A 26,884-nucleotide genomic window follows, 5' to 3' on the forward strand; every position below is an offset into this window, starting at 1 on the left:
GGATGATTTGTCAGTATTAAAAAGGGGCCCAAAAAGGAAATTCTCAGAGGACTTCCTAAATTGTTTTAAAGAATGGTAACATTTCTAGATGTTACCAACATTCAACATTCAGAAAACTAAGATCATGGCATCCCATCACATCACTTCATGACAAATAGATGTGGAAACAATAGAACAGTGACAGATTTTATTTTGGGGGGGCTCCAAAATCACTGCAGATGATGACTGCAGTCATGAAATTAACAGACGCTTGCTCCTTGGAAGAAAAGCTATGAACAACCTGGACAGCATATTAAAAAGCAGAGACATTACTTTGCCAATGAAGGTCTGTCTAGTCAAAGCTATGGTTTTTCCAGTAGTCATGTATGGATGTTAGAGTTGGACTATAAAGAAAGTGAACTCCAAAGAATTGATGCTTTTGAACTGTGATGCTGGAAAAGACTCTTGCGAGTCCCCTGGACTGCAAGGAGATCCAACAAGTCCATCCTAAAGAAAATCAGTCCTGAATATTCATTGGAAGGACTGATGATGAAGCTGAAACTCCAATACTTGGGCCACCTGATGCTAAAAACTGACTCACTGGAAAAGACCCTGATGCTGGAAAAGATTGAAGGTAGGAAGACAAGGGAACGACAGAGGATGAGATGGTTGGATGGCATCACCAACCTGATGGACATGAGTTTGAGCAAACTGCCGAGAGTTGGTGACGGACAGGGAAGCCTGGCGCGCTGCAGTCCATGGGGTCGAAAAGAGTCTGACACGACTGAGCGCCTGAACTGAACTGAACATCTCTAGAGTATCTTTAGACTTCAAGTATTCCTTGAATTGGCTTCAGTCCGCCCCAGTGTTGACGAACAAGGTACTGACTTTCTCTTAGAAATTTAGTGATTATGTGGTTGTCTGTCTGCAGTGCAGGAGACCCCGGTTGGATCCCTAGGTGGGGAAGATCCCCTGGAGAAGGAAATGGCAACCCATTCCAGTATTCTTGCCTGAAAAATCCCATGGATGGAGGAGCCTGGCGGGCTACAGTCCACGGGGTCGCAAAGAGTCGGACACGACTGAGCGACTTCACTTTCACTTTAAGTGGTTAGACAGCAAACAGGTCTTGGAAACTAAACAGGGCTTCTAACTACTGTGAAACCTAACTTCTTTTCCGAGATCCTTACCTTTAAGGGTTAGTAAAGCAGGTCAGGGTAGGGGTCACTGTTAAGGGAGACACAGAGGGCTTGAAAAATCGTCAAAATTGGAGTATAGTGTTTATGAATCACTTGCAGAGCTTGCGAAATATGTAGATTATTAGGCCTCACACCAGTCCTGATTTTGATGCGGACAGTCCTGAAAACTAATTATTTAACCAGCTACCAAAGGTTTACCTTTTAAACCCGGGATGCGGTGGGGGCACTTTGCCCACAACAAAGATGTCGTGGAATCGCCGTCGTACAGCCCCGCTCCTCTGCGTGCGTCTTACGTCCGCCCTTCCTCGCGTCACATGACCACGAACCTGTCTCAACTACAGCTCCCGGAAGGGACCAGTCCCCGGCGTTCTCGCGTCTTTCTTGCTCTCCCCGCCCGCTGCGGGCGTCTCCGGCCGGTGATTTGCCCGGGCGCCTCCGTGCGCTCGGCCAACGGCCTCTGAGACCGCCCACCCGAGCGCCCCGGGAGCCGGCGGGCGGCGGCCCTCGCCGGCGACCCTCCAGCGGGCCCAGGGGTGAGTGCTGACGTCTTCCCGACCCGGGACCCGCGGCCCGAGCCGGATGCGGGGCCTAGCGCCGCGGCCGGGATCCTCCGGCGATGGAGGGACCGGCTGGGGCTCCAGCCGGTCCGTGGTGCGGTCTTGTCCTTCCCCAGGGGCCTCCCCGCTTCAGCCCTGACCTTTCCTCCTTCTCGGGGCGTTGCTCCCCCCTTTAGTGTCTGAGGAAAGCACGGGAGAGCAGCGCACCCTGCTGCAATCGTTCTGGGGCTAACCTTTCCCGCTTTAGTTCTGTGCCTTCGTTTGGTCGAAAAATTGAGTTTTCCACGTAGAAGATAGTTTCTGGCGTGGGAAACCGTAAGGGCGTCCTAAGAGCTTCAAGCGAGGCTTGAGTGGTAGTCTCCTCTCATGCTTCCCAGCCGAGGTCCTGGAACCTTCCAGTATGACCTTGAGCCCAACGCCTGTCTCTTTGAAACTCGTTTTTGGTTTGTTTTTGCTTTTACTTTGTCTGGGGGGAGGCGAGACGTGTTGGAGAAGAACGGCCTTGTTGGAAGCCCAGGCGCCCCGGGGAGGCCCCTGGTCGCGCCGATCAGGAAGCATCCTTGCTGCAGGTGTGGATGTCGGGAGATGCTCCAGGGCTTCCTTCCAGGAGCTGAAAACTAGAGAAAGCTCGGATTCCCCTTCGGTCAGCGTGTGACCTTCTTCGTCTGCAGGACGAGTTCCCCTTCTGTGGTAGAAGACCCCTGGCTGCCTCCTACAAGAGGCATTCTCGAGGGAGGAGAACCCTTTCAAAAGTGGTGGTGTCTTTTAGTTGCAGAAGATAAAAAGCCTTAGCGCCTTTGTTTCAAATATAGAACCAGTTGTATACAGGCCTCTCACCCCACGGAGAGACTTGAACTGAGGGATCTTAAATGTTTTCTCTCCCTAGATGGAAAAAACATTTCTTTCGGTGTTAATTGCATCACCTAATGAGATCCCAAAGGAAAATCTCTTAGGAAAATAGATTGGGAGAGAATTAGAACGATTTAGTTGTACCTCAGAGTCTCTGCCTGTGTAATTAAATTGTGTGTAGGGCCTGCTATCTTTTTGGTTGCAAGCACTTGTGAGTTGGTTTTGCCCTTTTTTTTTTTTTTCCCCAAAGGAAATTGTGTTTTCTATCCCTTCCTGTCTGATAGTGAAAGTGAAGTGAAGTCGCTCAGTCGTGTCCGACTCTTAGCGACCCCATGGGCTGCAGCCTACCAGGCTCCTCTGTCCATGGGATTTTCCAGGCAAGAGTACTGGAGTGGGTTGCCATTGCCTTCTGATAGGGCTACCGCATTTTATGATTATAAAGTTTAGCGGTTACTGTCTTCCCTTCTGGTGTTGAAACTTGTTTTCTATGGATTGATAGCCTTATTTTAAAATTCATTAACTCGTATTTTTCCAACTTTTCAGTAACTTTCCTTTAAAAATGAAAATCCTGGGTTACTCTGCTGTGACTTTCTTATACACCCATTATTTAAATGTGAAAGTGAAAGGTAATCAGTTATGTCCAACTCTTTGCAACCCCATGGACTATACAGTCCATGGAATTCTCCAGGCCAGAATACTGGAGTGGGTAGCCTTTCCCTTCTCCAGGGGATCTTCCCAACCCAGGAATCAAACCCAGGTCTCCTACATTGCAGACAGATTCTTTAAGTACAGTTGCTTGAAAAGAGAACTGAAATAGGGTGACCGGTATAAAAGCCTTGAACTAGGTCCACACAATAAGTGACAAACAACCTGACTTTTTTTTTTGGTATTTGGGGAATTATAGAAATCTCTGTAACCACAATCAATTTGACCCAAGTTCTTTCTGTGACTTCCTGGGCTGTGTCTTTCGATCCCAGCATTCTAATATAGAAAATGAGAAAGTAAAGCTTGATTCATTATTTCCCCAAATTGAGGACACTTTCCGTCACGGGAAAGTGGATGTGACTTGACTCTAGGTGGTTTGCGGGTGAGGGGTTTTTGTAAGAGTTATGTTTTTGTTACCTGTTTTTGTATGTATACATTAAAGGATTTTGTCTCTTTAGTTATATCACAGAGAATCATGTACCTAGTAGATTGTAAGTGACAAAACTGGAGTTAATGTCTTAACTCCAGATGAGAAATTTATTTTCTTTTTTGCCGAAAGATACTACCAAAAATGTCATAGTCTAATGAGAGAGAGAGAGAAAAAAAAATGAGATTTTGATCTAATTTGCTTAAGCAGAAAAGCCAGTAATTGGAACAGTACAATGTTAAATCTTAGTAGAAAAGTTTAATCTACCTTGTAAGTATCTCAGATTGGCTACAGGAGAATTTGGCTTTTTCTAGAAGTTGTCTTTTCAGTGCCCATCTTGGGTGATGTAAATCCATGATACTTTACAAACTCAGAAAGTCTTGTAAGCAAAGATGTTGCTGTCGAATGAAATGTTGAGACCCATGATATGTAGTTCAGTTCAGTTCAGTTGCTCAGTCTCGGCTGACTCTGTGACCCTGTGAATCGCAGCACACCAGACCTCCCTGTCCATCACCAACTCCCAGAGTTTACCCAAACTCATGTCCATCGAGTTGGTGATGCCATCCAGCCATCTCATCCTCTGTCGTCCCCTTCTCCTCCTGCCCCCAGTCCTTCCCAGCATCAGGATCTTCTCCAGTGAGTCAGCTCTTCGCATCAGGTGGCCAAAGTATTGGAGTTTCAGCTTCAACATCAGTCCTTCTAATGAACACCCAGGGCTGATCTCCTTTAGGATGGACTGGTTGGATCTCCTTGCAGTCCAAGTGACTCTCAAGAGTCTTCTCCAACACCACAGTTCAAAAGCATCAGTTCTTTAGCACTCAGCTTTCTTCACAGTCCAACTCTCACAGCCCTACATGACCACTGGAAAAACCATAGCCTTGACTAGATGGACCTTTGTTGGCAAAGTAATGTCTCTGCTTTTTAATATGCTGTCTAGGTTGGGCATAACTTTCCTTCCAAGGAGTAAGCGTCTTTTAATTTCATGGCAGCAATCACCATCTGCAGTGATTTTGGAGCCCCCCAAAAATAAAGTCTGACACTGTTTCCACTGTTGCCGCATCTATTTGCCAGGAAGTGATGGGACCAGATGCCATATCTTAGTTTTCTGAATGTTGAGCTTTAAGCCAACTTTTTCATTCTCTGTCACCTTCATCAAGAGGCTTTTTAGTTCTTTACTTTCTTGCATGAGGATGGTGTCATCTGCATATCTGAGGTTATTGATATTTCTCCCGGCAATCTCGATTCCAGCTTGTGCTTCTTCCAGCCCAGCGTTTCTCATGCTGTACTCTGCATGTAAGTTAAATAAGCAGGATGACAATATACAGCCTTGACGTACTCCTTTTCCTATTTGGAACCAGTCTGTTGTTCCATGTCCAGTTCTAACTGTTGTTTCCTGACTTGCATACAGGTTTCTCAAGAGGCAGGTCAGATGGTCTGGTATTCCCATGTCTCTCATAATTTTCCACAGTTTATTGTGATCCACACAGTCAAAGGCTTTGGTATAGTCAATAAAGCAGAAATAGATGTTTTTCTGTAGTGGAAAGTTAATACAAAGGCTAAAATATAGTAAATGGAGTGCGGAGAATAGCACATTTTGGGGAAATACTGTTCTAGCAATTTGCATCCCTTGTTTATTATTATAAAATTTCAGTTTATAATGTCTTAAGGCTGTACTCCTTTTGAAGTGTCTCTTTCAGTGGTATTTCCAAATACAAGCTTTTACTGTGCTTCAGACATATGTATATGTAAGTATAAGAAGAGTGTCTCATTTCTTATTTAGAGTGATACACAGAAATTGATGAGAGGTTGCCTCTGGGGACCTGAGTTGTTATGTAGCATAGGGTCCGTGGGGCGCTCTATTGTTCTGTATGTCCTGGTGTACTTTATACCCTGTGCATGTGTTCCTTGTTCAATTAAATACTGAATTAAAGTTATGAATGAAATTAAATACTGAATAAAAGTAGCTGGATATATGCCTAAGTATTAAATATTAAGGATATATGCCTCAGTATTAAGATTCTGTTAAACATATATATTTCGTCAGCTATGTTTTTCCAAATTCAAATCAGAAACAGTAGTCTTTTGTCTTGTATTAACTAGTGAATGGTTGTAGGGCTTTGTCTCCAGGCCTAAAATTAGTGGTAAGTTTGTTCATTTTTTCTTTATTTATCTTACTGTTTTTTTTAACGTAAGGCTATGCATCTTTAGTGGCTTTCATCATTCAGAGGATTTCCAGCAATGCATCTCTGATGTCAGTATCATTTAGTTTTCCAGTTAGCTCCTGTTTTTTCTCCCCCAGGGACAACAGTGGCTCTAAACCCAGCACGTGCATGCTGAGGCAAGTTAATGGATTTAATATGAAGCACAGAAGCAGATAATGCTAAAGAGCAAGCAGTAATTGGTACACATTTGTGAGTAAAAATTTTCTTTTGGGTCTGTTGTGTTAGTCTGTAATCCATATGCATGCCAGATCCTTAAAATTCACACATTTTGGTAAAGAATAAAAGGTGCAAGTTAGCAGTCATAATTAACAAATTGTCAGGGTTTAGCCCCTTAACCAACCTCTAAGAACTCTGCAAAGCATGTCAGTGACATAGAGTTTGAGATGTGTGATGTGTCTCTGACATGAAGTTTAAGAAATGTCCCCACTATGACTTAAATTTATACTCCTTAATTTTTTTATTATCTTTAATTTTTATTGACTTTGACTTAAATATAATATCTTTTGCTGAAAACTTAGTGTAATTTAGTTTTCAAAGTTATTTGCTTTTAAAGAAATCATTACTTATACATCAAATATTAAGTTACCGCAAATACATTTTTCTGCCCTTTATATTATCTTTGTGATTTCTTCATTTGTACTTAGTCTAAAAAAGAAAAGGATATTCCCCCCCTTCAGAATATAATACTTAGAGGAATTTTGTGACAAAATGTTTTCTTCTAATCTGACTTCACATTTGTATACATGTTTGATTAGCTTTTCTTGACCCTGTTTGCAAAATCATAGTATAGTGACTATGTTTAAAATAGCCCTTGTGATTTTTGAGGTAGAGAAGAACTCTTTTTAGGAGAGATTTGAACATTGGTTTTGGATGAAATCCAAAAATAATTTTAAGTAGATATTTGATTCATAGTTTTCATATGAAATGAATTGTTGAAATACTGATTTTTATTCTTTCTTTTTTACAGCTGGAAAAGCAGTGTCCGTGTTGTTATGTACACCTCCAAAAAAGTTCAGATCTGTAGGGGAATTGTTGTGTAAAGTAAACAACTCCAGGGTAGCAGTATTTTAATAGCTTTTATAGACGTGTGTTTACTGTATTAAAAATGAGTAAAAGAACAAGCAATGACACATCACTAGGAAGGTCAGTGACATTTTATTCAGTTGAGCTGGTATTATAGGCTTGAGACATAGTGGCTTTAAAGCTGATTGCCCACAGGCTAATCATCTTTACATTTTGATCAACATTTTTTATCTCAGGCAACTTCCTTTCTGCTGCCTTTCCTTGGAGCATGGATTCTTCTCTAATTTAGAAGATTTTGCAGCGCATATGTTTTGCCTTTCCCTTTGAAGGCATGTCATGTTTTTTTAAAATATACATGCAAATATGATATTCAGTACAAAGGATGAATAGTGTGAACCTTTCACACTATGGTCCCTCAAAATGAATGCATACATTAAGAATTTATTAATGTATATTCTTTGTTTGTATTTCATTTCATCTCAGTCATCACGTATACATTCAGTAAGAGAAGTTTTAATTTGTATTTTGTGAAACTTGGGGTTGCTTCTTTTTTAGTAAATTTAGAATTAACATTATTTGCCTTCTGAATCTGATTTTCATCATTAAAAAGTTTTATTTTTTCCATGCATGATAGCAGTTTCTAATTTCATTTTTATAAAGTCCTAGCAGCTTCCCTTCACTAGGAAATTTCTATTTGAGTTTTATTTTTGGCAGTTTTTAGTTACAAGCAGCATGCCTATCTGTTTATGCAGTGAAGAGGAGAGTGTATGTGTGTGCATATTCATGTTGTAGTTATACACAAATTTTAAAAATTTGCTCTTTAGTAATAACCTCAAGGTGCAACTTCAACTAAGTGGGGAGGTATTATGTTTGAGAAAAGCGTTTTCTTCAATCTTGTATTTTTCCTTTGTATGCGTTCAGTACTCACAAACAAGAAGTCTTCTTGTGCTCTTTCTAAAAGGTATTGTCTTCTAACTTCACCTCATAGAGAAGACTGGCGTTTTAGCACTCATTCACCCCGTCTGTAAATTTTTTGCCCACAGAGTGAGTGGGGCGGCCTTTCCTTCTCCCACTGCTGCTGAGATGGCGGAAATTAGTCGAATTCAGTATGAAATGGAATACACCGAAGGTATTAGTCAGCGAATGAGGGTCCCAGAAAAATTAAAGGTAGCACCACCAAATGCTGACCTGGAACAAGGATTTCAAGAAGGAGTTTCAAACGCTAGTGTGATTATGCAAGTTCCAGAGAGAATTGTGGTAGCAGGTATTTTATATTTGTTTATAAAGTTGTCTGATAAACCTTTATTTTATATATTTTTGTGAAAACTTTTGGAACTTTTGAAAATATTTAGAAAAAGGATTGGGGCCCATTCCAGTGTTGTTGCCTGGAAAATTCCATGGACAGAGGAGCCTGATGGGCTGTAGTCCGTGGAGTCACAAAGAGGCAGACACAGCTGAGCGACTGAGCACACAGAAAAGGGATCGAGAAATGCAGCTTGACGTTCTCTTCACAGAGCTTATTGATTACCGTAGTCTGAAATTTCAAATGGTATTTGTTAATGGTTCAACTAATGATTGAAGTAGTATTTACGTGCCTGATGATTTTTGACAAAAGTATACTCCTATGTAACCTCTACCACAGTCCAGATAGAGAACTTTTCATTATCCCACCCTAAAAGGTTTTTTATTCAGTTCTTACCCCTCAATTCCAGGCAACCGTAATCTCCTTTTCATAACCAGAGATCAGATTTATCTTTCCCAGAGTTTTGTGTGAGTGGAATGATACACTGTATTATATACTCTTGGGTCTGGCTTCTTTTGCTTAGTGTTACATTTTTGAGAGTCTTCCATAATATTGCTTATATCGATTTTTCTTCCATTTTATTTCTAATATTCCACTATGTGGATATACCACGATTAGTTCATATATTCACTTGTTGGTGGACATTTGAGTTGTTCCTTTTTTAGTGCTATTAAGAATAAAGCTGCTATGAAGACACATGTTTTCATATCTCTTAGGAATAAGTTGCTAGATCACATTATAAGTTATGACTTTTAACTTTATGAACAGCTGTCAAACTGTTTTTGAAATTGGTTGTACCCTGCTATGTTCCCGTCAGTGACATATGAGAGCTCCATTTGCTCCGCATCCTTGCCAACACTTTGTATTGTTAGCCTTTTTAATTTTAGCTATTCCTGGTGGGTGTGCAGTGGCAAATACATTTGAATAAAACCAGTATCTTTTTAAAAACCTCCCTCCTTTTTATTGTTTTTACTCTCAGGAAATAATGAAGACATTCCATTTTCAAGACCAGCAGATCTTGACCTTATACAGTCAACTCCCTTTAAGCCTCTGGCTCTAAAAACACCACCTCGTGTGCTTACGCTGAGTGAAAGACCACTAGATTTTCTGGATTTAGAAAGACCTGCTCCAACCCCTCAAAATGAAGAAGTAAGTACTAGAATTTTAACAGCATCTGAATTTGAAATAACATAGGCAACAGCAAAAGTTAAAGAGGCATCAAGAGCCTATAAATCATGTCATTAGCAATATGTAATGATATCCTTCTGCATGGACCATTGATTGCTATAAATTCTGGTTTATAGATACTCGAAGTAAGATACTGTGCTTTTTTTTTTTTTAATTTAAATATCATATTTCAGGAAAATGACAATTTTGTGAAAGGCATTAACATTCATGGAGTCTTGAAGAGCTTTTATGGCTAGGAGTCACTTTAAGGAATTCAGACAATTTGAGGAAGTTTAGCATGGGAAAAAATTAATGCATCACTTTGTTATAAAATCTGGCAGTTGGCAAAAGCTCTTTTTTTCCCCTTGACACTACCTATTCTCTTGCTTGCTCCAAAGTTTCTACTGAGTTACTGTGTTTTGTAAGGTTACTACCCCTTTTGACCTAAATATGGCAGTGTATGGACTAATAAGATGTTAGTAGTGAAGTTCAGATTTTGCCTTTGCTGTTGATTTAAGGCTAGTCTTGTAAAACTCCTTTCTGTAGTTGCAACTTTTTCATTATAATTCCTGAATTCCTATGTTGTCATGATTCTAATAAAAGACAATATGCAAAGATTAGTTTTTATTGGTAATGAAACTGCCTTTGTCTTTCATCTTTCATATAGTCCTTCCTAAGAGAGTAAATCATGCACATAACCTACAGGAGTGCAGTTTCCCAGTACTAGGTATAGCCTTTTCTTAGGCTGGACGTTTCTGCTGAGGTGAGTCAGATAATACACTTATTGGTGCCAGTTTAGACATTCCACATATTTGCTTGATGAAAAGTACTAAATTTGAATCTTCACATGATGAAAAGGCACTGAGGTACTTGCAGGACTGTATTTAACAGACATCTTTTGAGCTTTTGTGTAAGACAGTGCAGTGAGACACACTTCCTTCACAGTGGTCTGAGTGAGGGAGAGACCGTTACAGCTGTGAATAATACTGTCGGAATGAGGATTCTGCCAGAAGAGAAACCCTCCCTTTGATATTCCTTTAGTTTTGTTTGCCTTCTGATCTTCATGATCCCACTGTTTTAGACACTGCTTGGTGTGAATAACCAGCCTGAAAACAAGCTGAGCACTGTCATGAATGACTATTTTTTTATTAAAATAATATTTTATTTTAAAATAATAAATAAGTGGCACTTATGTTTTTGTAAATCACCCCCTTTTTTCTGAGTGATAGAAAATTTTTTACCAGGATTTCCCTCAGTAGACCTAGATTCTAAACCTGTGTGGGGTTTACTCTTGCAATAATTGTGATATTTTAGTCAAATGTGATAAATGTCCAAAGTGTATAGCACTGAAGCGAAAAACTGAGCCTAAGAATTGGTCTTAATTTTGAGGGCGTACTTTGCTGCTTACTAACCACATAACTTTCATCTAGTTGTTTTAACTGTTCCAAGGCAAAGCTCATCTCTAAAATAAAGGAAAGAATAATGCCAAGTACATAAGATTATTGAGAGAATTAGGTGTAATAATATGTATAGTATGTTTACCACGTGATTCTAATTGATGTTAAGATCAATACGTACAAATATCATTGTTATGAAAGTTAGCATCTTCTGGCAGAAGATATGGAAGTAAGTGTCTTATCAACAGATGAATGGATAAAGAAATGTGAGATACATACAGAGACACATACAAATACAATGGAATACTACTCAGCCATAAAAAGAATGAAATTTTGCCATTTACAACATCATGGATGGACTTGAAGGGTATTAGGCTAAGTGAAATAAGTCAGAGAAAGACAAATACTATATGATGTTACTTATATGTGAAAGCTAAAACATGCAACAAACTAGCAACCGTAACAGAAAAGCAGCAGACTCACACAGAGAACAAACTAGCGGTTATTAGTGGAGGAGTCAGCATTAAGAATTGGGGAGTGGGAGGTACAAACTATTGGGTGTAAGGCTACCAGGATGTATTGTACAACACAAGGAATATAGTCGGTATTCTGTAATAACTATAAATAAAGTGTAACTTTTAAAAATTATATGAAAAAAAATAAAACAGACCATTATAGGGGAAAATACTAAGGCATCTGAGCAGATTCTTGAGGGAGAGATAAGATCTGAATAAATCTGGAGAACCAGTAAACAAAGACCTTATGGACATTGATTTGTCCAGGATTAGTTTTTATATATAAATACCTTCAAATAATTTTGACTTTTGGTTTAACTGTAAAGAACTCTTGCAGTAGGCTCCAAGCCAACTCCTTTTCTGTTTTTTTTTTTCTTTTGTTCAGATGGATAAATGGTTCATAATCATAACCAAATCTAAACCACGCTTTGAAGTTATGTGCTGCTTAGTATGATTTTAAGTTATGTTGGCATGAAGTGCAGGATTTTTTCTGCTCTGATGGTGCTTATGCCCTGGTGATCTATTCCCAAGTCTTTTTTAAGAGCATTATAGAGACCGGGTTTGCATTTTTGAGCATGTTAATCTTCAAGTCTGTTGGTTTACACACCAGTTGTCATTTACAATAAAATCTAAATTTTTTTTTAACCATTAAGTTGCCAGAGGTGTTTCCAGTAAAAAAAAAAAAAATTTTTTTTAAGCAGAAAAGTTCATGATTATCGTTTCAGTTATCTCCTGTGGGTATGTGTGTTAGTCACTCAGTCGTGTCCGACTCTCTGTGACCCCCATGGACTGTAGCTTGCCAGGCTCCCCTGTCGATGGAATTCTCCAGGCAAAATACTGGAGTAGGTTGCCATTTCCTTCTCCAGGGGATCTTCCCAAACCAGGCATCGAACCTGGGCTCCCACATTGCAGGCAGATTCTTTACTGTCTAAGCCACCAGGGAAGCCCCAGTTATCTCTGCTGCCCATTAAACCACCCTAAGTTAGTGGCTTGAAATAGAAAGAAATTGCTTGTTTTGCTCATGGATTTTGTGAGTGAGGTATCGGCATCAAGCACAGTGGGAAAAGCTTGTTTCTGTTGTATATTATCTGGGCCTAGGCTAGGAAGTCTCAAAGGCTCGGGATGACTCAACAGCTTGAGGCTGCAGTCGTCTGAAGGCTTACTCACTCATAGGTCAGTTGATACTAGCTATTGTGTGGACCTCAGCCAGGATTATTGACTGGTATAACTGTACGTGGCCTTTCTGGGTGGCCGCTTGGGTCTTGGTGCTGTTGTTCCAAACAATGAAAGGGAAAAAAAGCAGAAGCCTTAGTGTTGTTTCTAACTTAACCTCAGAAGGCACATTTATCATCTCTGTAGAAGTCACTAGCCCGCCTAATTTCAAGGGAAGGAAACATAGATTCATCCTTTAATTCCATCTCTTTAATGGAAAGAGATCAATGATAACATTTTGTAAGAAGTACATGTAAGGTGGAAGATTGTAGCTATTTCTAGAATGCTAAAACTTTTAAGCACGTAAGACTTTTAGTTTTCAAATATCTAAACTAATCTGAATTTGTTTAACCTCAGAAGCCTTGGAGAAGGCAATGGCAACCCACTCCAGTACTCTTGCCTGGAAAATCCCATGGACGGAGGAGCCTGGTAGGCTGCAGTCCATGGGGTCGCTAAGAGTCGGACCTGACTGAGTGGCTTCACTTTCACTTTACTTTCATGCATTGGAGAAGGAAATGGCAACCCACTCCAGTGTTCTTGCCTGGAGAATCCCAGGGACAGCGGAGCCTGGTGGGCTGCCGTCTGTGGGGTCGCACAGAGTCGGACACGACTGAAGTGACTTAGCAGCAGCAGCAGCAGCAGCAAAAGCCTTATTTGTAATATTTACAAATATATCCCATTTCCTATAGTGTAAGTGCCTTTAAAAGCTGTTGTGAATTGTTCATAAGTAATGTAAGTACTGATGCTGGGAAAGATTGAGGGCAGAAGGAGAAGGGGATGACAGGCTGAGATGGTTGGATGGCATCACTGACTCAATGGACATGAGTTTGGGTAAACTCCGGGAGTTGGTGATGGACAGGGAGGCCTGGCATGCTGTGGTTCATGGGGTTGCAAAGAGTCGGATGCAACTGAACTGAACTGAATGTAAGTATATTGCATAATTGTAATAAATAAAAATATTAATAATTGTACCAGGTAAGGTTGAGACTTAAAAAGCAACTAGAAGTCACTATTTTTATAAAGAAGATAAGCATTCCTAAGTTTATCTGCATTATAGTAAGTAGAGGTTTTTGTCTTAACATGCCCTGCATATAATACACACACAGAGCAGTAATTCATGGTTGTGTTCTTTTTTAATTTTGTGAGTAGCCTTAGATTAAGGTCTTTTTGATGCTAAGCAACTACTAGACTACTAAGAATATTTTCTGTTCCTTTCCCTTTCTTTGTGCCTAACAGATCCGTGCAGTTGGCAGGCTAAAAAGAGAACGCTCTATGAGTGAAAATGCTGTTCGCCAAAATGGACAGCTGGTCAAAACTGACTCCATGTGAGTAGAACCACTAAGCATTGTATCTCATTCATAAGTTGTCTCTATACACTGCCTGTCCCATCCTTTTCTAAATGATTTACTTACTCTCAGATACTTAAAAAGAAAAAAAAAGGATGAAGAGTATGTTTTATACCTAAGAACCTGAAGAAAAAAGTCATTTGCTTCTAATAGTGTTTGCAGTTTATTATGTAATACATTTACATCAGTTTTATATTTTTGTAGTACTCTTTATAACCTTAAATTTGGAGAAAGAAACAAAATAAAGCATAAACACTTTGTTAAGGAAACATCTTCATTTTCAGGTTACTTAATTTGTGATTAGATTGTAAAAGGACTAGCCGGCTCTGCTTCCAATGAGCCATGGTAAAGAATATAGCATAAGCAAATGGCATTTTTTTGCTTTCCAGGATTATTTTTTTAGCTCTCTTCCTACTGAGTCTCAGAATTCTTAGACCCTTTTCATTTTCTAAAAATTTAAGTACATTGTTTAAAGGACTATTTGTGTAAACCTTTCTTTCTCATTTGGTTATATTATCATACCCTGATCTTAAAAACTACCCCTACCATAAAATGTTTTAAATTGGACAAGTGATTTTTGTTGTTTTATTAAAATTGATTGGTTTTTTAAAATAAAATATCCCTTTAAAAACTGGTCAGAATTTTTTAAGTCTCAAAGCCATTGGTGATTTAAATTATATAAATTACTATTTCTTCCTCATTAAGTTTTCAGCTTTCATGAGCTCATTTATCATGAACCTGATTTGATGTCAGGTATCACATTAATTTCTCTGGGAACTAAGAAAGAATCAGGAGATGATAATGTCTCTCCCAGCTTGCAAATCTAGATAAAAAGCAAAGCATTTAAATTTACATGGAAAATAGCATACAGTATAATTATGCTATTGGTATTAAACCATATGAAGTTTTAACTTGGACTTGACTAAAGAATATAGGGACGCAGAAGGGACTTTGATGGGGATTCAGTCTCTTTTTGCATTAGGTGCAAAGGAGAACTGTAACTTTTCATTCCTTGGGGAATCTTGACATGCCTCCTAAAGTAGTTACAATTATTCTGAAGCATTATATAGGAAAATAGGAAGTTTGAAAGAATATATGTCTCCTTCAGGGAGTTTTTTGTGATAATTGTATGTTTTCCTGCAGGTCCATGGCTGGCAGTGATGGCCAGTCTATGGAATTCCTTTTTTTAGACTATGTTAAAATATGTTACACAAATGGTGAAAAGACTACCTAATTTATGGTGAAGGTAACTTCTTGATATTTAGAACCCTCTCAGAATGATTAAACATAGACCTAAGGGCTTTTGTTATTTTCTATTTGTAGTATTTTTTAGGGCACCAAAAGTTTCTAATTAACTTTCCTGTTATATAAAGATACTGCTTTTTATTTAGGTCCATGATTACTTTGAAATTTCCTGTAATGAAATAAAAATAGGACTATTTTACTATAGCATCACTTTTGGTTTTTTCCCTCACAAAGTATATATTACTGATAACTAAGTTCAGTTGACAAGAAAGGAAACTGCTCTGCTCTGTAGTATATAAAAACCAGCCTTGTGAAGCATGAGTTAGAGTAAATGACTGCTGCTGCTGCTAAGTCGCTTCAGTCATGTCCGACTCTGTGCGACCCCATAGACGGCAGCCCACTAGCCTCCGCCGTCCCTGGGATTCTCCAGGCAAGAACACTGGAGTGGGTTGCCATTTCCTTCTCCAATGCATGAAAGTGAAAAAGGAAAGTGAAATCGCTCAGTCGTGTCCGACTCTAAGTGACCCCATGGACCGCAGCCCACCAGGCTCCTCCGTCCGTGAGATTTTCCAGGCAAGAGTACTGGAGTGGGGTGCCATTGCCTTCTCCGAGAGTAAATGACTAGTTCATAGATATTTTTGCAGTTACCAGTAATGAAGGTTCCTCAGAAAAGGTGAACAAAGTTAGCTAATATTTGAATTCTTTGTTTCTTTAAGTCCCTTGAAAGGCATTTTCTAGATCAGGGGCACCCCAGTCCCCAGGCCCCGAACCAGTACTTGTCCGTGGCCTGTTAGGAACCAGGCCACCCAGCAGGAGGTGAGCAAGCCTGCAAAGCTTCATCTGTATGTACAGCCACTCCCCATCGGTCACATTACAGCCTGAGCTCCACCTCCTATCAGATCATGATTCTCATAGGAGCACAAACGCTAACCCTAGCATCAAGGCAGAATGTCCTGAGATTCCTACAAAATGCACAATAAATGTAATGTGCTTGAATCATCTGAAAACATCCCCGCCCCTGCCCCTCCGTCTGTGGAAAAATTGTCTTCCATGAAACCAGTCTTTGGTGCCAAAAAGTTTGGGAACTGTTATTCTAGATGTTTAATAAAACAAAATCTCATGTTTTAATTTTTGGTTGTAAAAATAATATGAATATTTAACTATGCAGTTTTTTGCAATAGAATGCTTACCTTCCTTAACCATACTTTTTGTTTCAGTAGTTATGTATGTTACCATCGTAAGATACTTAACCATCTTTTTGTTGATAGTGTGACCTTGTCCTTTCTTCTGCTGCTGTTATTAATTTTATTATTTATAATTTTATTCATCTTTAAGAATCTACATTTGATAAACTTTCAAATTTTTATATAATGAGCAAATTATGTATTTAATGCTGGTAGTATGGTAAGGAAGAAACTATTAACATGGTTCAGCTGTATTTTACCTCTACCAAAGTAATTATTGGACTCTTCCTGTCTTGACCTACTTCAGCCTTTTCTCTGTGATGTGATCTGATTATGTGTCATTGTGCGTGCCTCCACTTTATTTTATTCCTTGGATTTAGGAATAGAAGTCCATAGGGGTGTAAGAGCAGGAGCGCTGGCCTTGTTCTCTCACTTACTTTCAAAGAGACAATAAGGCTTATTATTGACACGAAAATTATCAGTAGATTTGTATTTAGCTTTTTTCTTTGTGTTATAAAAGCTGAATATGTAAAAGAAGCATAATTATTATTTAAGGTGGCACAGATCAGATTCTGCCCCAAGAAATAAAATTTCAAGGTTCCAGGCACCGATTTCTGCACCGGAGTACACGTAAGATTTTATCTGTCTGCTCTGCTTTTCACAATTAGGAGCTGTTTAATTTTGCAGACTTATGTTAGACTAATATTTCACCAGGTAATTGGCATGTACTGCCCTAATTCTCTTACTGTTTGGCTTTTAAGTACCTCTGTTTCAGGATTTCTCAAGCTGTTATCATACACTTTGTTTAAAAAAAAATAAAGCTAGATCAACTAAGGAAGTTATGTATGATTTGCAGTATAATGGTGAAAGTAGAATGGAATAATTCATACCAAAAATCCTTTCTAGTTCCTTTATTTTGCTTTGGTTGGCATATTTGGTTGACTCTGTGGAGTCAGTTCAACCAGATTCAGTGTTTTCAATCTTTAAAAAATTTTAGCACACTATCTTTTATTGTTTATTTTCACTCAGAAGGAGAAAAGGAGTCTAAGTATAATGAGTCATTTAAGTTTTTTTTAAATTCCATATATTAAAATTAAGCTTTGGAAGAATATTTTGAGATCATTAAACCTACACTTTCTGTGTGTGTGATACAGCAAGGGATGGGAATGACTGGCCTCTTAAGGGGAGGGGACACTTTGGCATGCAGTATAAGATTCAACAGCTAGCGTAGTGCTCAAGTACCAGAAACCGTTCTAACAACCAGTGATTTCTCTCTTAATCCTGATTCTCTTACTGTACTTCTAAGAACTAGTAAATTACCTTAGTGGCAAGAAATTAAAACTTTATCTGTATTTAAAATTTCAAGAGAAATGGTATAAAATTTGTGATTCAGTGAAAAATTTTTCTTCCCTTTCTGACTGTTTTACCTTTACTATATTTTTGGAAGAGACTGGAGCCTCACCAAAGAGATTATCCTCGCAGTTTGAGAAACATTATTCCTATGAAAACCCATGGAAAAAAGAGGTGTTTGACTTTGGACTTACGTTATAATAATAGTTATACCAAGTCAGTTTTCATTTAAATTTGAGTTCTAACATTGGCTAGTGTTGTTTATTCAACACTCACATAGTAAGAGTTCATATAGGCATGAGAGAGAGCTATTACTAATGATATAATATGACAAACATAAGTACATTTTTCAAAATTTCCTTTTATAAAAGAAAAAGGTAAAGCTGAGAGTTTTGTAACATTACTAGGATGAATTTATCATCAACATGCATTTTTATTAAATCACTAATACTATAACATTTGCTTGAATAATCTCAGTGCCTTTGCAATATGTTTACTTATTTTTCACAGGAGTTCATGTGTCAAAACAAAAAACCAAAGTCACTCCACTTTGGATGGGTGGGCAGAGATGAAACTCACCTCTGAAAGCACTGTTTCCTGTCATGGTTAATGCCACCAGTGCCAGGCATCACAGCTAGCATCAGGCCTATCACTAACATGGGGCTTATTCTTTTTTTGTTCTTAGATTTGTTTATTTTTAAAGAGACTCGCAAGACTGCTTAAAGCTTTGAAAAGAAAGAATTATTAGACTCTTCTAATTAGTGTAGCTATGGCCATCTTATGATTTAATCATTCAGTTCATCTGTAGATAGAAATAGATTAACCATTAAGGGCATTTAATCTGTACATATACTGCCCAAACTGGTCATCAGTGTATGAAATACTTCCTACTCTGATTTTGCTGTTTATGAAAGATTGCCATGTAATGAAAAGTTACGTTTCTTAACTAATCTTTGAAACTTTTGAGAAGAAGTTTTCTTTTGAGAAACAACCTGAAATCCAAATACGTTTTTGATGTTAATCTTTGATGAAATATCTTCACTAGCATTAATGAAGACTTAATTTTAATTTTCTACATTAATATGTTTTTTTATTAAGTTACCATTGAGGACTGTGTAGGGTTTTTCCCCACTTAATACCATATTCCAATTTTATATGATCGTAGAATCTTAGAATTGAAGGTGATCTTACAGACTTTTTAAAACTCTGTTTTCTGTGCATTCCATCTGAAGAATGCTTTGCAGATAATCTGAAAATAGTTTATGCTCGATGACCTGATTTCCCATGTATGGACAGGAAACACTTGTACTGTTAGAATTTAAATAAACAATTCCTATTGCTTATTCCTGACAAAGTGAGTTTTCTCCAAGGAAACCTTCTTTCCTTTTGAATTTTGATGGACAAAAATCCATCAAAGTTTTTTCATGGATTTGGATTCAGTTTGTTGGCATTTTTGCTCTAATATTATAATTCTAAATAGTGATCATTATAAACTTTATATAGGTAGCTCATTTATATACTACTTCAAATTTGTATATACAGTGTTCAATTTAAGCCCCAGAATATGAAAACAAAAGCTTCAATTACGTCAGTAGATATTGTCCTGAATAGTCTTTTAAAACTTGCTTAAGTCAGTTTAGCTAGGTATGATGGTGTTGCTGTCAAGAACAGTGTCAGATGGATGCCTGTTTATGTTGATGAAGAACTGGCCATTTTATTCCTGCCTCTGGTGACACTTTTCTAACATGAACTGAGTCTGGTTTCTTAAAAGGAGCAAAAACTTCAGGTGTTCTCTATGCTGCCTGAAGAGAATGTTGAGTACAAGCCTAGTACCTAGACTTTGAGTCCCAGATATACTGTTTCTTTTACTCTTTTTGGATACCCAGTTTGGGTTCTGCTGAGTACCATGAATCAGTTGATATTTATTGTTGTTGATAAGTTATATATATTCTAGAAGATTCCTAGTCTGTGGACAGATGTTTCAGGTAACCATCCATGAGTCTGCATCTGAAAACTTGCATTTATCTTGACACCATGAGGCCTCATTCAAATGGTGAATCAGCCCTGACAGATTATTTTCTCAGTATGCCAAGATTTGGCTTAAATCTCTCTTTTAAGTAGTCTTTGGAAAACATGGTTTTCATGTGTTTTGTACTTTTTGCTTTGGATCATCAAGACATTGAAAGTTATTCACAAAATTGTGGAGAAGATTTTGTTTTTAATTTCCTGGGACTCTGGGAATAATATTAGATGACAGTTACCCTTTCAAAAATTATCCCACTCATTTCGTGGGTCCCAAAAATATTAAGTAAGAAAAGATTACGCAGATCAAAGTACAATCTTTTATCTTTCAGTTGTGCACTATTTGCTCCACTTTCACTCTTTTGTATATAATATGCAAGGATGAGGCTTAGTCTAAGGTGTTCTTGCCCTGACACTGAGAAAAACTATTGAGCCCACATCCCATAGTTCTCTTATTGTAACAAAACATCTTACTGTAACAAATCGGATGCCAAGTCCTTAAATCAGTTAAATACCTCATGTGGCTGATCATGCTCTAAAATTAGACAGTTCTCTGAAAATAAGAATCCAGATTAGAACTGTAAAATCACTTCATTGAAATGTGCTTAGCTTTTAGGAGAAACTTAAGTGGAACCAAAGACACTGTAAATCTCAACTCACATGAAAGAATGACCAAGATTATTGTCACTGAGAAACCAAAAAATGATCATTTAACCTCCATCTGGATAATTTAAGAAGTATCCTTGCCTTTTCATTGTACTCACCGAACTGGTCATTTAGCCAGGAAACGTATGCTTTAATGGAGTAATCAAAATGCTTTTTGTTAGCTTTCTGAAACTTTGGTTCATCTTTAAATTTACTCATCATAAACTAATTGCTTCATTGTCTTTGCGAAGTATTTGAAATTGGCATTTTCACGGAATTCCTTTCGTTTTATGCATGTAAACTTTGCCTGATACCTGTATACTGAAACTCCCTCTTACTCTTCTGATCATCTGTAAGGCGCAGTGCCATGTTGTTTGTTAGAGGCTTGGGTTTATGCTAAGGAAAGCACGCTGTTTCTCCAGAGCCGGGGGTTGCAGATCCTCTGCCCTAGTTCTCTTCCCTCTTAAAGTTGTTCTTTCATATTCAGTCTGTTTAATTTGATGCTTAAAGCTACATAGTTACAGATGCCTCATAGTAGCTGGGTTTAAAAAAAAACAACACAGAAACAATTTAACATGTTTATTAACTTACTTGGCCTGACTCTTTTGGGGGAAAATGAAGGGTGGGGGAAATGGGCAAGAAAACTAAGCTAATTTTTAAAATGTGGGTGTTTGGGGGAAATGTTGAGCTGGGGTTTTACAAAAGTCTGACTTGAGTGTTTTTCTCTTCGTTTGCTGTGCTTGTGTGAACAGTGTGACACCATCGCCACCGCAGGTTCGGGTTTGCCCTCCCCGTATGTTTCCTGAAGACGGACCTAATCTTTCCTCTGCTCGTGGCATTTTGTCGCTTATCCAGTCTTCCACTCGTAGGGCTTACCAGCAGATCTTGGATGTGCTGGATGAAAATCGCAGGTGATTGGCCATCACTGACTCTTGCCAACTTTTCTGCATTATTTTTTGGCTCCTTATTAGTGGACTGTGGTGTCTTCCTTTTATGTTTGCACCTTTGTCTCTCAGATGCAATGATTTAAAGAGCTTGCTTTACTTTCTTTTAATTTGAAATTATTGTCCAAAATTCACATTTCAGAAGATTCTGTTAGCTTCTCCTCCGTCGAGGTACGGCGGGAGGGGGTGGGATACAATTAATAACTACCTGTATGCAGGAAATATATTGATTTTTTTTTTTCCCCAAGACCTTGCTGAGCTGTTCTAAGTACTTGATTCCATTTTGGATATGCTGAGGGGTACTTTTGGATCCAGTGTGGAATGTTGGGCTGAACTGTAATCATTTTTGTTAGTAAGTCTTTAATCATTTATGATACTAATGTGGTTGGATTAGTAAGCAAATCTGAGAAGATGAAGTCAGTGAGTCAGTGTAGCTGCCAGGGCTTTTTTTTTTTTTTTTTCTTTCCTCTGCACTAGGGATTTCTAAGCCTGTGCTAAAAATCCCAGGTGCTGTTGTGTTTTTATTAATAATACTGATTGTTCTCAGTATGGATGGCGTGTCTCACTTTTGAATGTCTCCAGGTAAAATCACTAGTAGTATACCTAGAATTGTTCATTCAAATGAATTTTTTGCCATTATTTCGAATACCTTTTTCTCCTTGCTTCATTAGTAGATAGTCTTTTAAAAAGATGAAGTTTGAGAGCTTTTTGGCAGAATGTGAGGAAAGTGCAGTCAATTTTACTTCAACTCTAAACATTTTATGTAGTAATAACTCTGTTGAGTCAGTGCTTGAATTTTCATAATCATTTTATTAGGCTGTTAACTTTACTTTTTGAAGAATTCTCAATAAATTAAGCAGGCGTTTCCAGTAAACCTTCTTTCTTACCTTGAGAACTGACATGTGTCGTGACTTGCTCTGAACAAACTTTTGCTTATTACCTGCTCTTGAGCCTCACACAAGCCCCAGGTGTTTCACCATCCTTGATGAACACCTGTTGTGCCGCTGGACTAGGGTTCCTGACCCTTCCCAGGGTTCCCATACGTGTGGGCCCAGGAACTTAAAGCCGTACTAGAAAAAGCGTAACAGAGAAAGCTCATGGCAGGGGCAAAATTGCATCTATGTGTACATGTATTCATGTATAGGTGGGGGTGTGTGGGGGTGTATATATATATACACATTATGAATATATATATACATATATATATATATATATACATATATATATATATATATATATATACATCCCTCCCCAAGGGTTTAGAGTCCCTCTTACACTCTTTAAAGCTTCAAGGACTATATTAGAATATAAGAAGCATCATGGTTTAGAGCAAAAAGCTTGGATTGAAGGGATTGGATTTAATCTTGGTCCACTGCACTGAGTAATTAGCCACATGCTGACCTTGGACAAATTGCCTAGCTTCTCTGGGCCTCATTTTCTTCCTCTGTTAATACTAATATTACCTAGTTCTCTGGATTTTTGTGAGGAGTCTTCTTTCCTCCCCTGTCTTAAAGATATAAAGATGGCCTCAAATTTTTTGTTTAGTGTCATGAGAGATACTTAAAAAGATTTTGAATATAAAGTACCTGGCACTTGACTAGTATTTCCAAATGCCTGTTTTCTTCTCCCTCCTTAACATAGATTTATTGTTTACCAGGTATCCTCTTTAACTTTTTAATTATAATAGGTCCTTAGAAGAGGCTAGATTATTAGGTCAAATTCTATTATATCAAATACTATTACAGTGAAAATACCTGAATGGGAAAAATGTTTATAAACCCTGTATAGATGACAAAGATCCATCCCCCTGCATACACACAGCTCAATGCAGTATATGGAAAAATAGTTGGGTTTTTTTTTTTAATCCATAATGGAACAGTTTTGCCTTAAATTCAAAAGTACAACTAGAAATCTTATTAATTGTAAAATTTGCTTTGTATTCTTTTATTTGTGAAAAATTATCTTGAGCTTTAAGTGATTTTTTTTTTTTTTAGTTGAAATAAATTGATAATTTTCAAATTTTCTTTTGTGGGAAGGAAGTATTTTTCTTATTCACTTAAGTGACATTTTTTAAAAAATTCATTAAGTAGTTGTAGTAATAATTCCTTGCTCCTGTATATATACCTTGGAACCTGGAAGAATAGATTATCATTAGTATTATTGGTTGCTTTCAACTTGAAAGGTTTTTTTTCCCCCTGTTGTATTTACTAATCTAAATGTTGTACAAGATTTAATCAGAGTTGTAGTTGTCAAATTAGTTGTTATTTCTACTAGGAGAACTGTCTAGCTTGACTTATCAGATACAAGAAATAGGAATGTGAAATTTGGATAATGTTCTACTTGCATGACTATTAAATAATACTGCATATAAAGTTTGAAGTGCTTTTATGTTCCTTGCTCTGTACATCTTTTTTTTTCATTCCTATTTTTTATTCCTGGCTGTTATGCTGATGCAGTGTTTTATCTTTGGTCTTAAGCCATCACATTAGATACAGTAAATAAAGTTAGAACTGTTTGACAGAAAGAATGAAAAACACCTTTCTGCCTGTTTTATTATCATAAAATAATGCATTTTCCCGGTTGCTTGGTATAAGAACTATTTTTAGTTTATACTCTGAGGGTCACTGTTGAAAGGTTTATGTATTTTGTTTTTGTTTTCTCATCTTGGGAACTTATATGACCCAAAACCAAGTTCAACGTGAAAACAAAGTTAAATTCTACGTATACATTAGAAAAGTTTACTTACATAGGTCAGTGCTGTGCATTTGGAAAAGTGAGGTATAAGAAAAAAAAATTTACCAAAACATCTGAAATAGCAAGTACCAGATGTGTTCTTTGGATTTAAAAATGCTGTTTAGTCCTTGCTAGTTAGGAAATGCTCACATTCCCTGACACCTTCTAGAGCTCTGTATCTCACTCTCCGATACAACATATTAACGTTTTTAAAAAGAAACTTAGTACCTCTGAAAGAACACTATTTAAGTACTCAGATTAGTCATGCTCAGCATGCTAAAGTTTTATACTTGAGGGACTTCCCTGACAGTCCAGTAATTAAGACTCCACTCCTCACTGCAGCTGCTGGGGACACAGGTTCGAGCCCTGGTCAAGGATCTAATATCCCACATGCTGCTCAAGTGCAGCCAAAAAAAATAAGGGGATTGATTATTTCTGGCTTTAATTCAATAGAATAAAAAGCCAATTTGTAAGTAATTTATATTTTTTGCAAGTATCCATGTAAATACATTACTTGGAAGACCTAGAAATGCAGAATTGCAGTTGAGACAGTATCTGTTATTTATAATCTATCTTTTAAAAAAATACTTGTAATTCCTGGTACATCTACCCTGTTTACTTACTGTAGCAGTTTCTATGTTTTTTTTTTTTAACAAAAAAACATTCTACTAAGACCATTTATTTACTGAAAAATGTTGATATACAAGTTAATACTGGAAGAGCCTTGAATCTCATTCCCTTTTACCACTTTAATTACAAAACATATTTTCAAACCTAAAAAGATTTTTTAATATATTAAATCTTATTTATTTTCAAACTTAAAATGATTCTTTAATGTATTAAGTCATATTTACAGTAGAAAGTGGTACTTGAATAAAGTTTCTAATTTTGCCAAACACCTGTCTAATTTACTTTTATGATTATATGTGTCAATTGCCAGTGTGAGAAGACAAAATGAAATACATTGTGAAATGTAAAGACTGTATTATTTTCTGGCTCTGCATTATAAAAGGGAAATCTCTGTGGTGGAATATGTTGGATATGGCAGATCCTTTTGAGCATATGCTTGAATTTTTTAAAAAAGCTTTAGGTAGCACACAGCAGTGGCTTCACTTTTAACCTTTCTCATGTTAGTGTGATGTAGGATCAGAAAGTACGTTTTCCTAATGTCACAGAATAAATAAATTAGTAGGATGGGATGAGTTAAAAAATCTGCCTCAAGCATTATGATTTCTTACCGTTCTTTAGCCAACAAAGGAGAAGTCTAATATCTGACTCAAAAGTCCCTTCCTCTCTAGGTTCTGTAAATTTTTTTAAGTACCCGTAGTGCCTTTAGGAAACATACAACCTAAGCATTAAGATTTTCTCTTATAAATTGATTTGACATAAAATAGTGGTTTACATTGTAACAAAAATTCTACAGCTGTGCCAACTTACAAAAAAAAGTAGTAGCATTTGGTGTTAAATGTTTCCTCTAAGAACGGTGTTGATACTTAAATTCAGGTAAAACCTGATCAGCCTGTAGAGAATGAGACATTCAAAATAGAATAATAATTCTTCAAATCCTTAATGTGGCTTCTGCACCCCAACCTCCTTTCTCTGGTTATAAGTATTGCTGATTACTTTTGGGGGAGTTGGCCAGTGACCACATAGAGCCTTTGTTTCCTGATTTAAAAAGTAAAATTTATTGAAAAGGTTACCTCTTACCAGTAGAGAACTAATTGTCCTCTAGAATCAAAGTATGTACTCTGTGAAAATCCCCACAGAGTTTTCCAGTGTGCCTTAGTCTTCATTTCCAGCAGCCCTGTATGTCACTCCTAGTTGCCTCTCGGGATCAGATATATACATTCAGTTGCACTTCCTGTGATGTGCTGTATTATGCCCTCAAGACCTGTCCCCAACCTCCTCAGCTCCAGTTCTGCTCTTGAGAGCTGAGGGTTTGCGTGAGACCCAGCTGTATTAGGATACAAGGCACTAAGCAAAATTAATGAGGCGGGAGGCAAGGAATGGAGGGAAGTGGGAGTTCCTTCAGATTTTTAGCTTTCGAGATAGCTGTTGATACCAGGTGAGCAGCCGTGGCCATGCAGGTGCTACTAACCAGTTCTTGACATGCTTCTAAAGTTGCTGATGGTTTTTTTTTCCAACTCAAAGAGAAGAGTTACACATTTTGAACAGAATTAGTAGGATGTCAAGTATGAGCACCAAAAAATTATTTTATATGTTGGTGCTATTTTTGTTATGAAAATAAGAGGTTCCCTTTGTTTTCTAACTCATTGTAAAATACTCAATTCATGAAAGTCATAACATGGAGGACAGTGAGACAAAGATACGTAAAGTATTTGAAATATATTATATTGTATTGAAACATACAATATAATCCTATTTGACATTTATTTATCTTATTTTTGCTTTTATTTTATTACTCTCTGTTTCCTGATTCTGTCTTGTGCCTTCTCCTGCAAAAACCCACCTTAGACCTGTGTTGCGTGGTGGGTCTGCTGCCGCCACTTCTAATCCTCATCATGACAACGTCAGGTAACTCTGAGACTTTGTAATTACCAGGGTGAACAGTTGGTTGAATGTGTTATTTTGCAGGACATAATGCATGCAGTAGCCACGCCTTCAGATTATAGCTTTAACTTCTGGAGTTTTCTCTAGGTGGACCCCCTGCTGTTCTCTGAGAACAGTGAGTCTAATCATTCGTGACATTTGGCCAAGAGAGTATAAAGACAAAGTTATAATACATTACCATGTGAACATCTGAGACGGTGTATTTAAACACGGTTTTAATGGACGATCATGCTAGTACACAGAAAAAAATAATCTTAAACCTTGCTTTATGTGCATTATGTTAATTGTTGCC

The 26,884-nt window shown here is 37.7% G+C and overlaps 1 protein-coding gene across 50 annotated transcripts in view; it reads left to right on the plus strand.

The window, feature by feature from the left end:
* The first annotated feature begins 1,538 nt into the window (after positions 1-1,538).
* Positions 1,539-26,884, plus strand: part of MFF (mitochondrial fission factor) — a 54,667-nt gene continuing 29,321 nt past the window's right edge. For 5 of the 50 annotated variants that reach the window (XR_014080687.1, XR_014080688.1, XR_014080689.1 and 2 more), the window contains exons 1-8: positions 1,539-1,708; positions 6,013-6,124; positions 8,002-8,222; positions 9,241-9,410; positions 13,789-13,877; positions 16,883-16,957; positions 21,097-21,255; positions 26,497-26,556. Coding sequence is in view for 44 of the 50 variants with exons in the window: in XM_081584728.1 (XP_081440854.1) it covers positions 8,042-8,222; positions 9,241-9,410; positions 13,789-13,877; positions 16,883-16,957; positions 21,097-21,255; positions 26,497-26,556 (734 nt within the window). In the remaining 6 variants the exon portion in view is untranslated. Of the gene's footprint in view, positions 1,709-6,012; positions 6,125-6,902; positions 7,920-8,001; positions 8,223-9,240; positions 9,411-13,788; positions 13,878-16,882; positions 16,958-21,096; positions 21,256-26,496; positions 26,557-26,884 lie in introns of all 50 variants that reach the window. The other 45 variants (XR_014080691.1, XR_014080690.1, XM_081584765.1 and 42 more) reach the window with 33 other exon arrangements.

This window comes from Giraffa tippelskirchi, chromosome 3 (genome assembly GCF_054371585.1).
Source record: "Giraffa tippelskirchi isolate mGirTip1 chromosome 3, T2T-mGirTip1v1.2.pri, whole genome shotgun sequence".
Taxonomy (NCBI): Eukaryota; Metazoa; Chordata; class Mammalia; order Artiodactyla; family Giraffidae; genus Giraffa; species Giraffa tippelskirchi.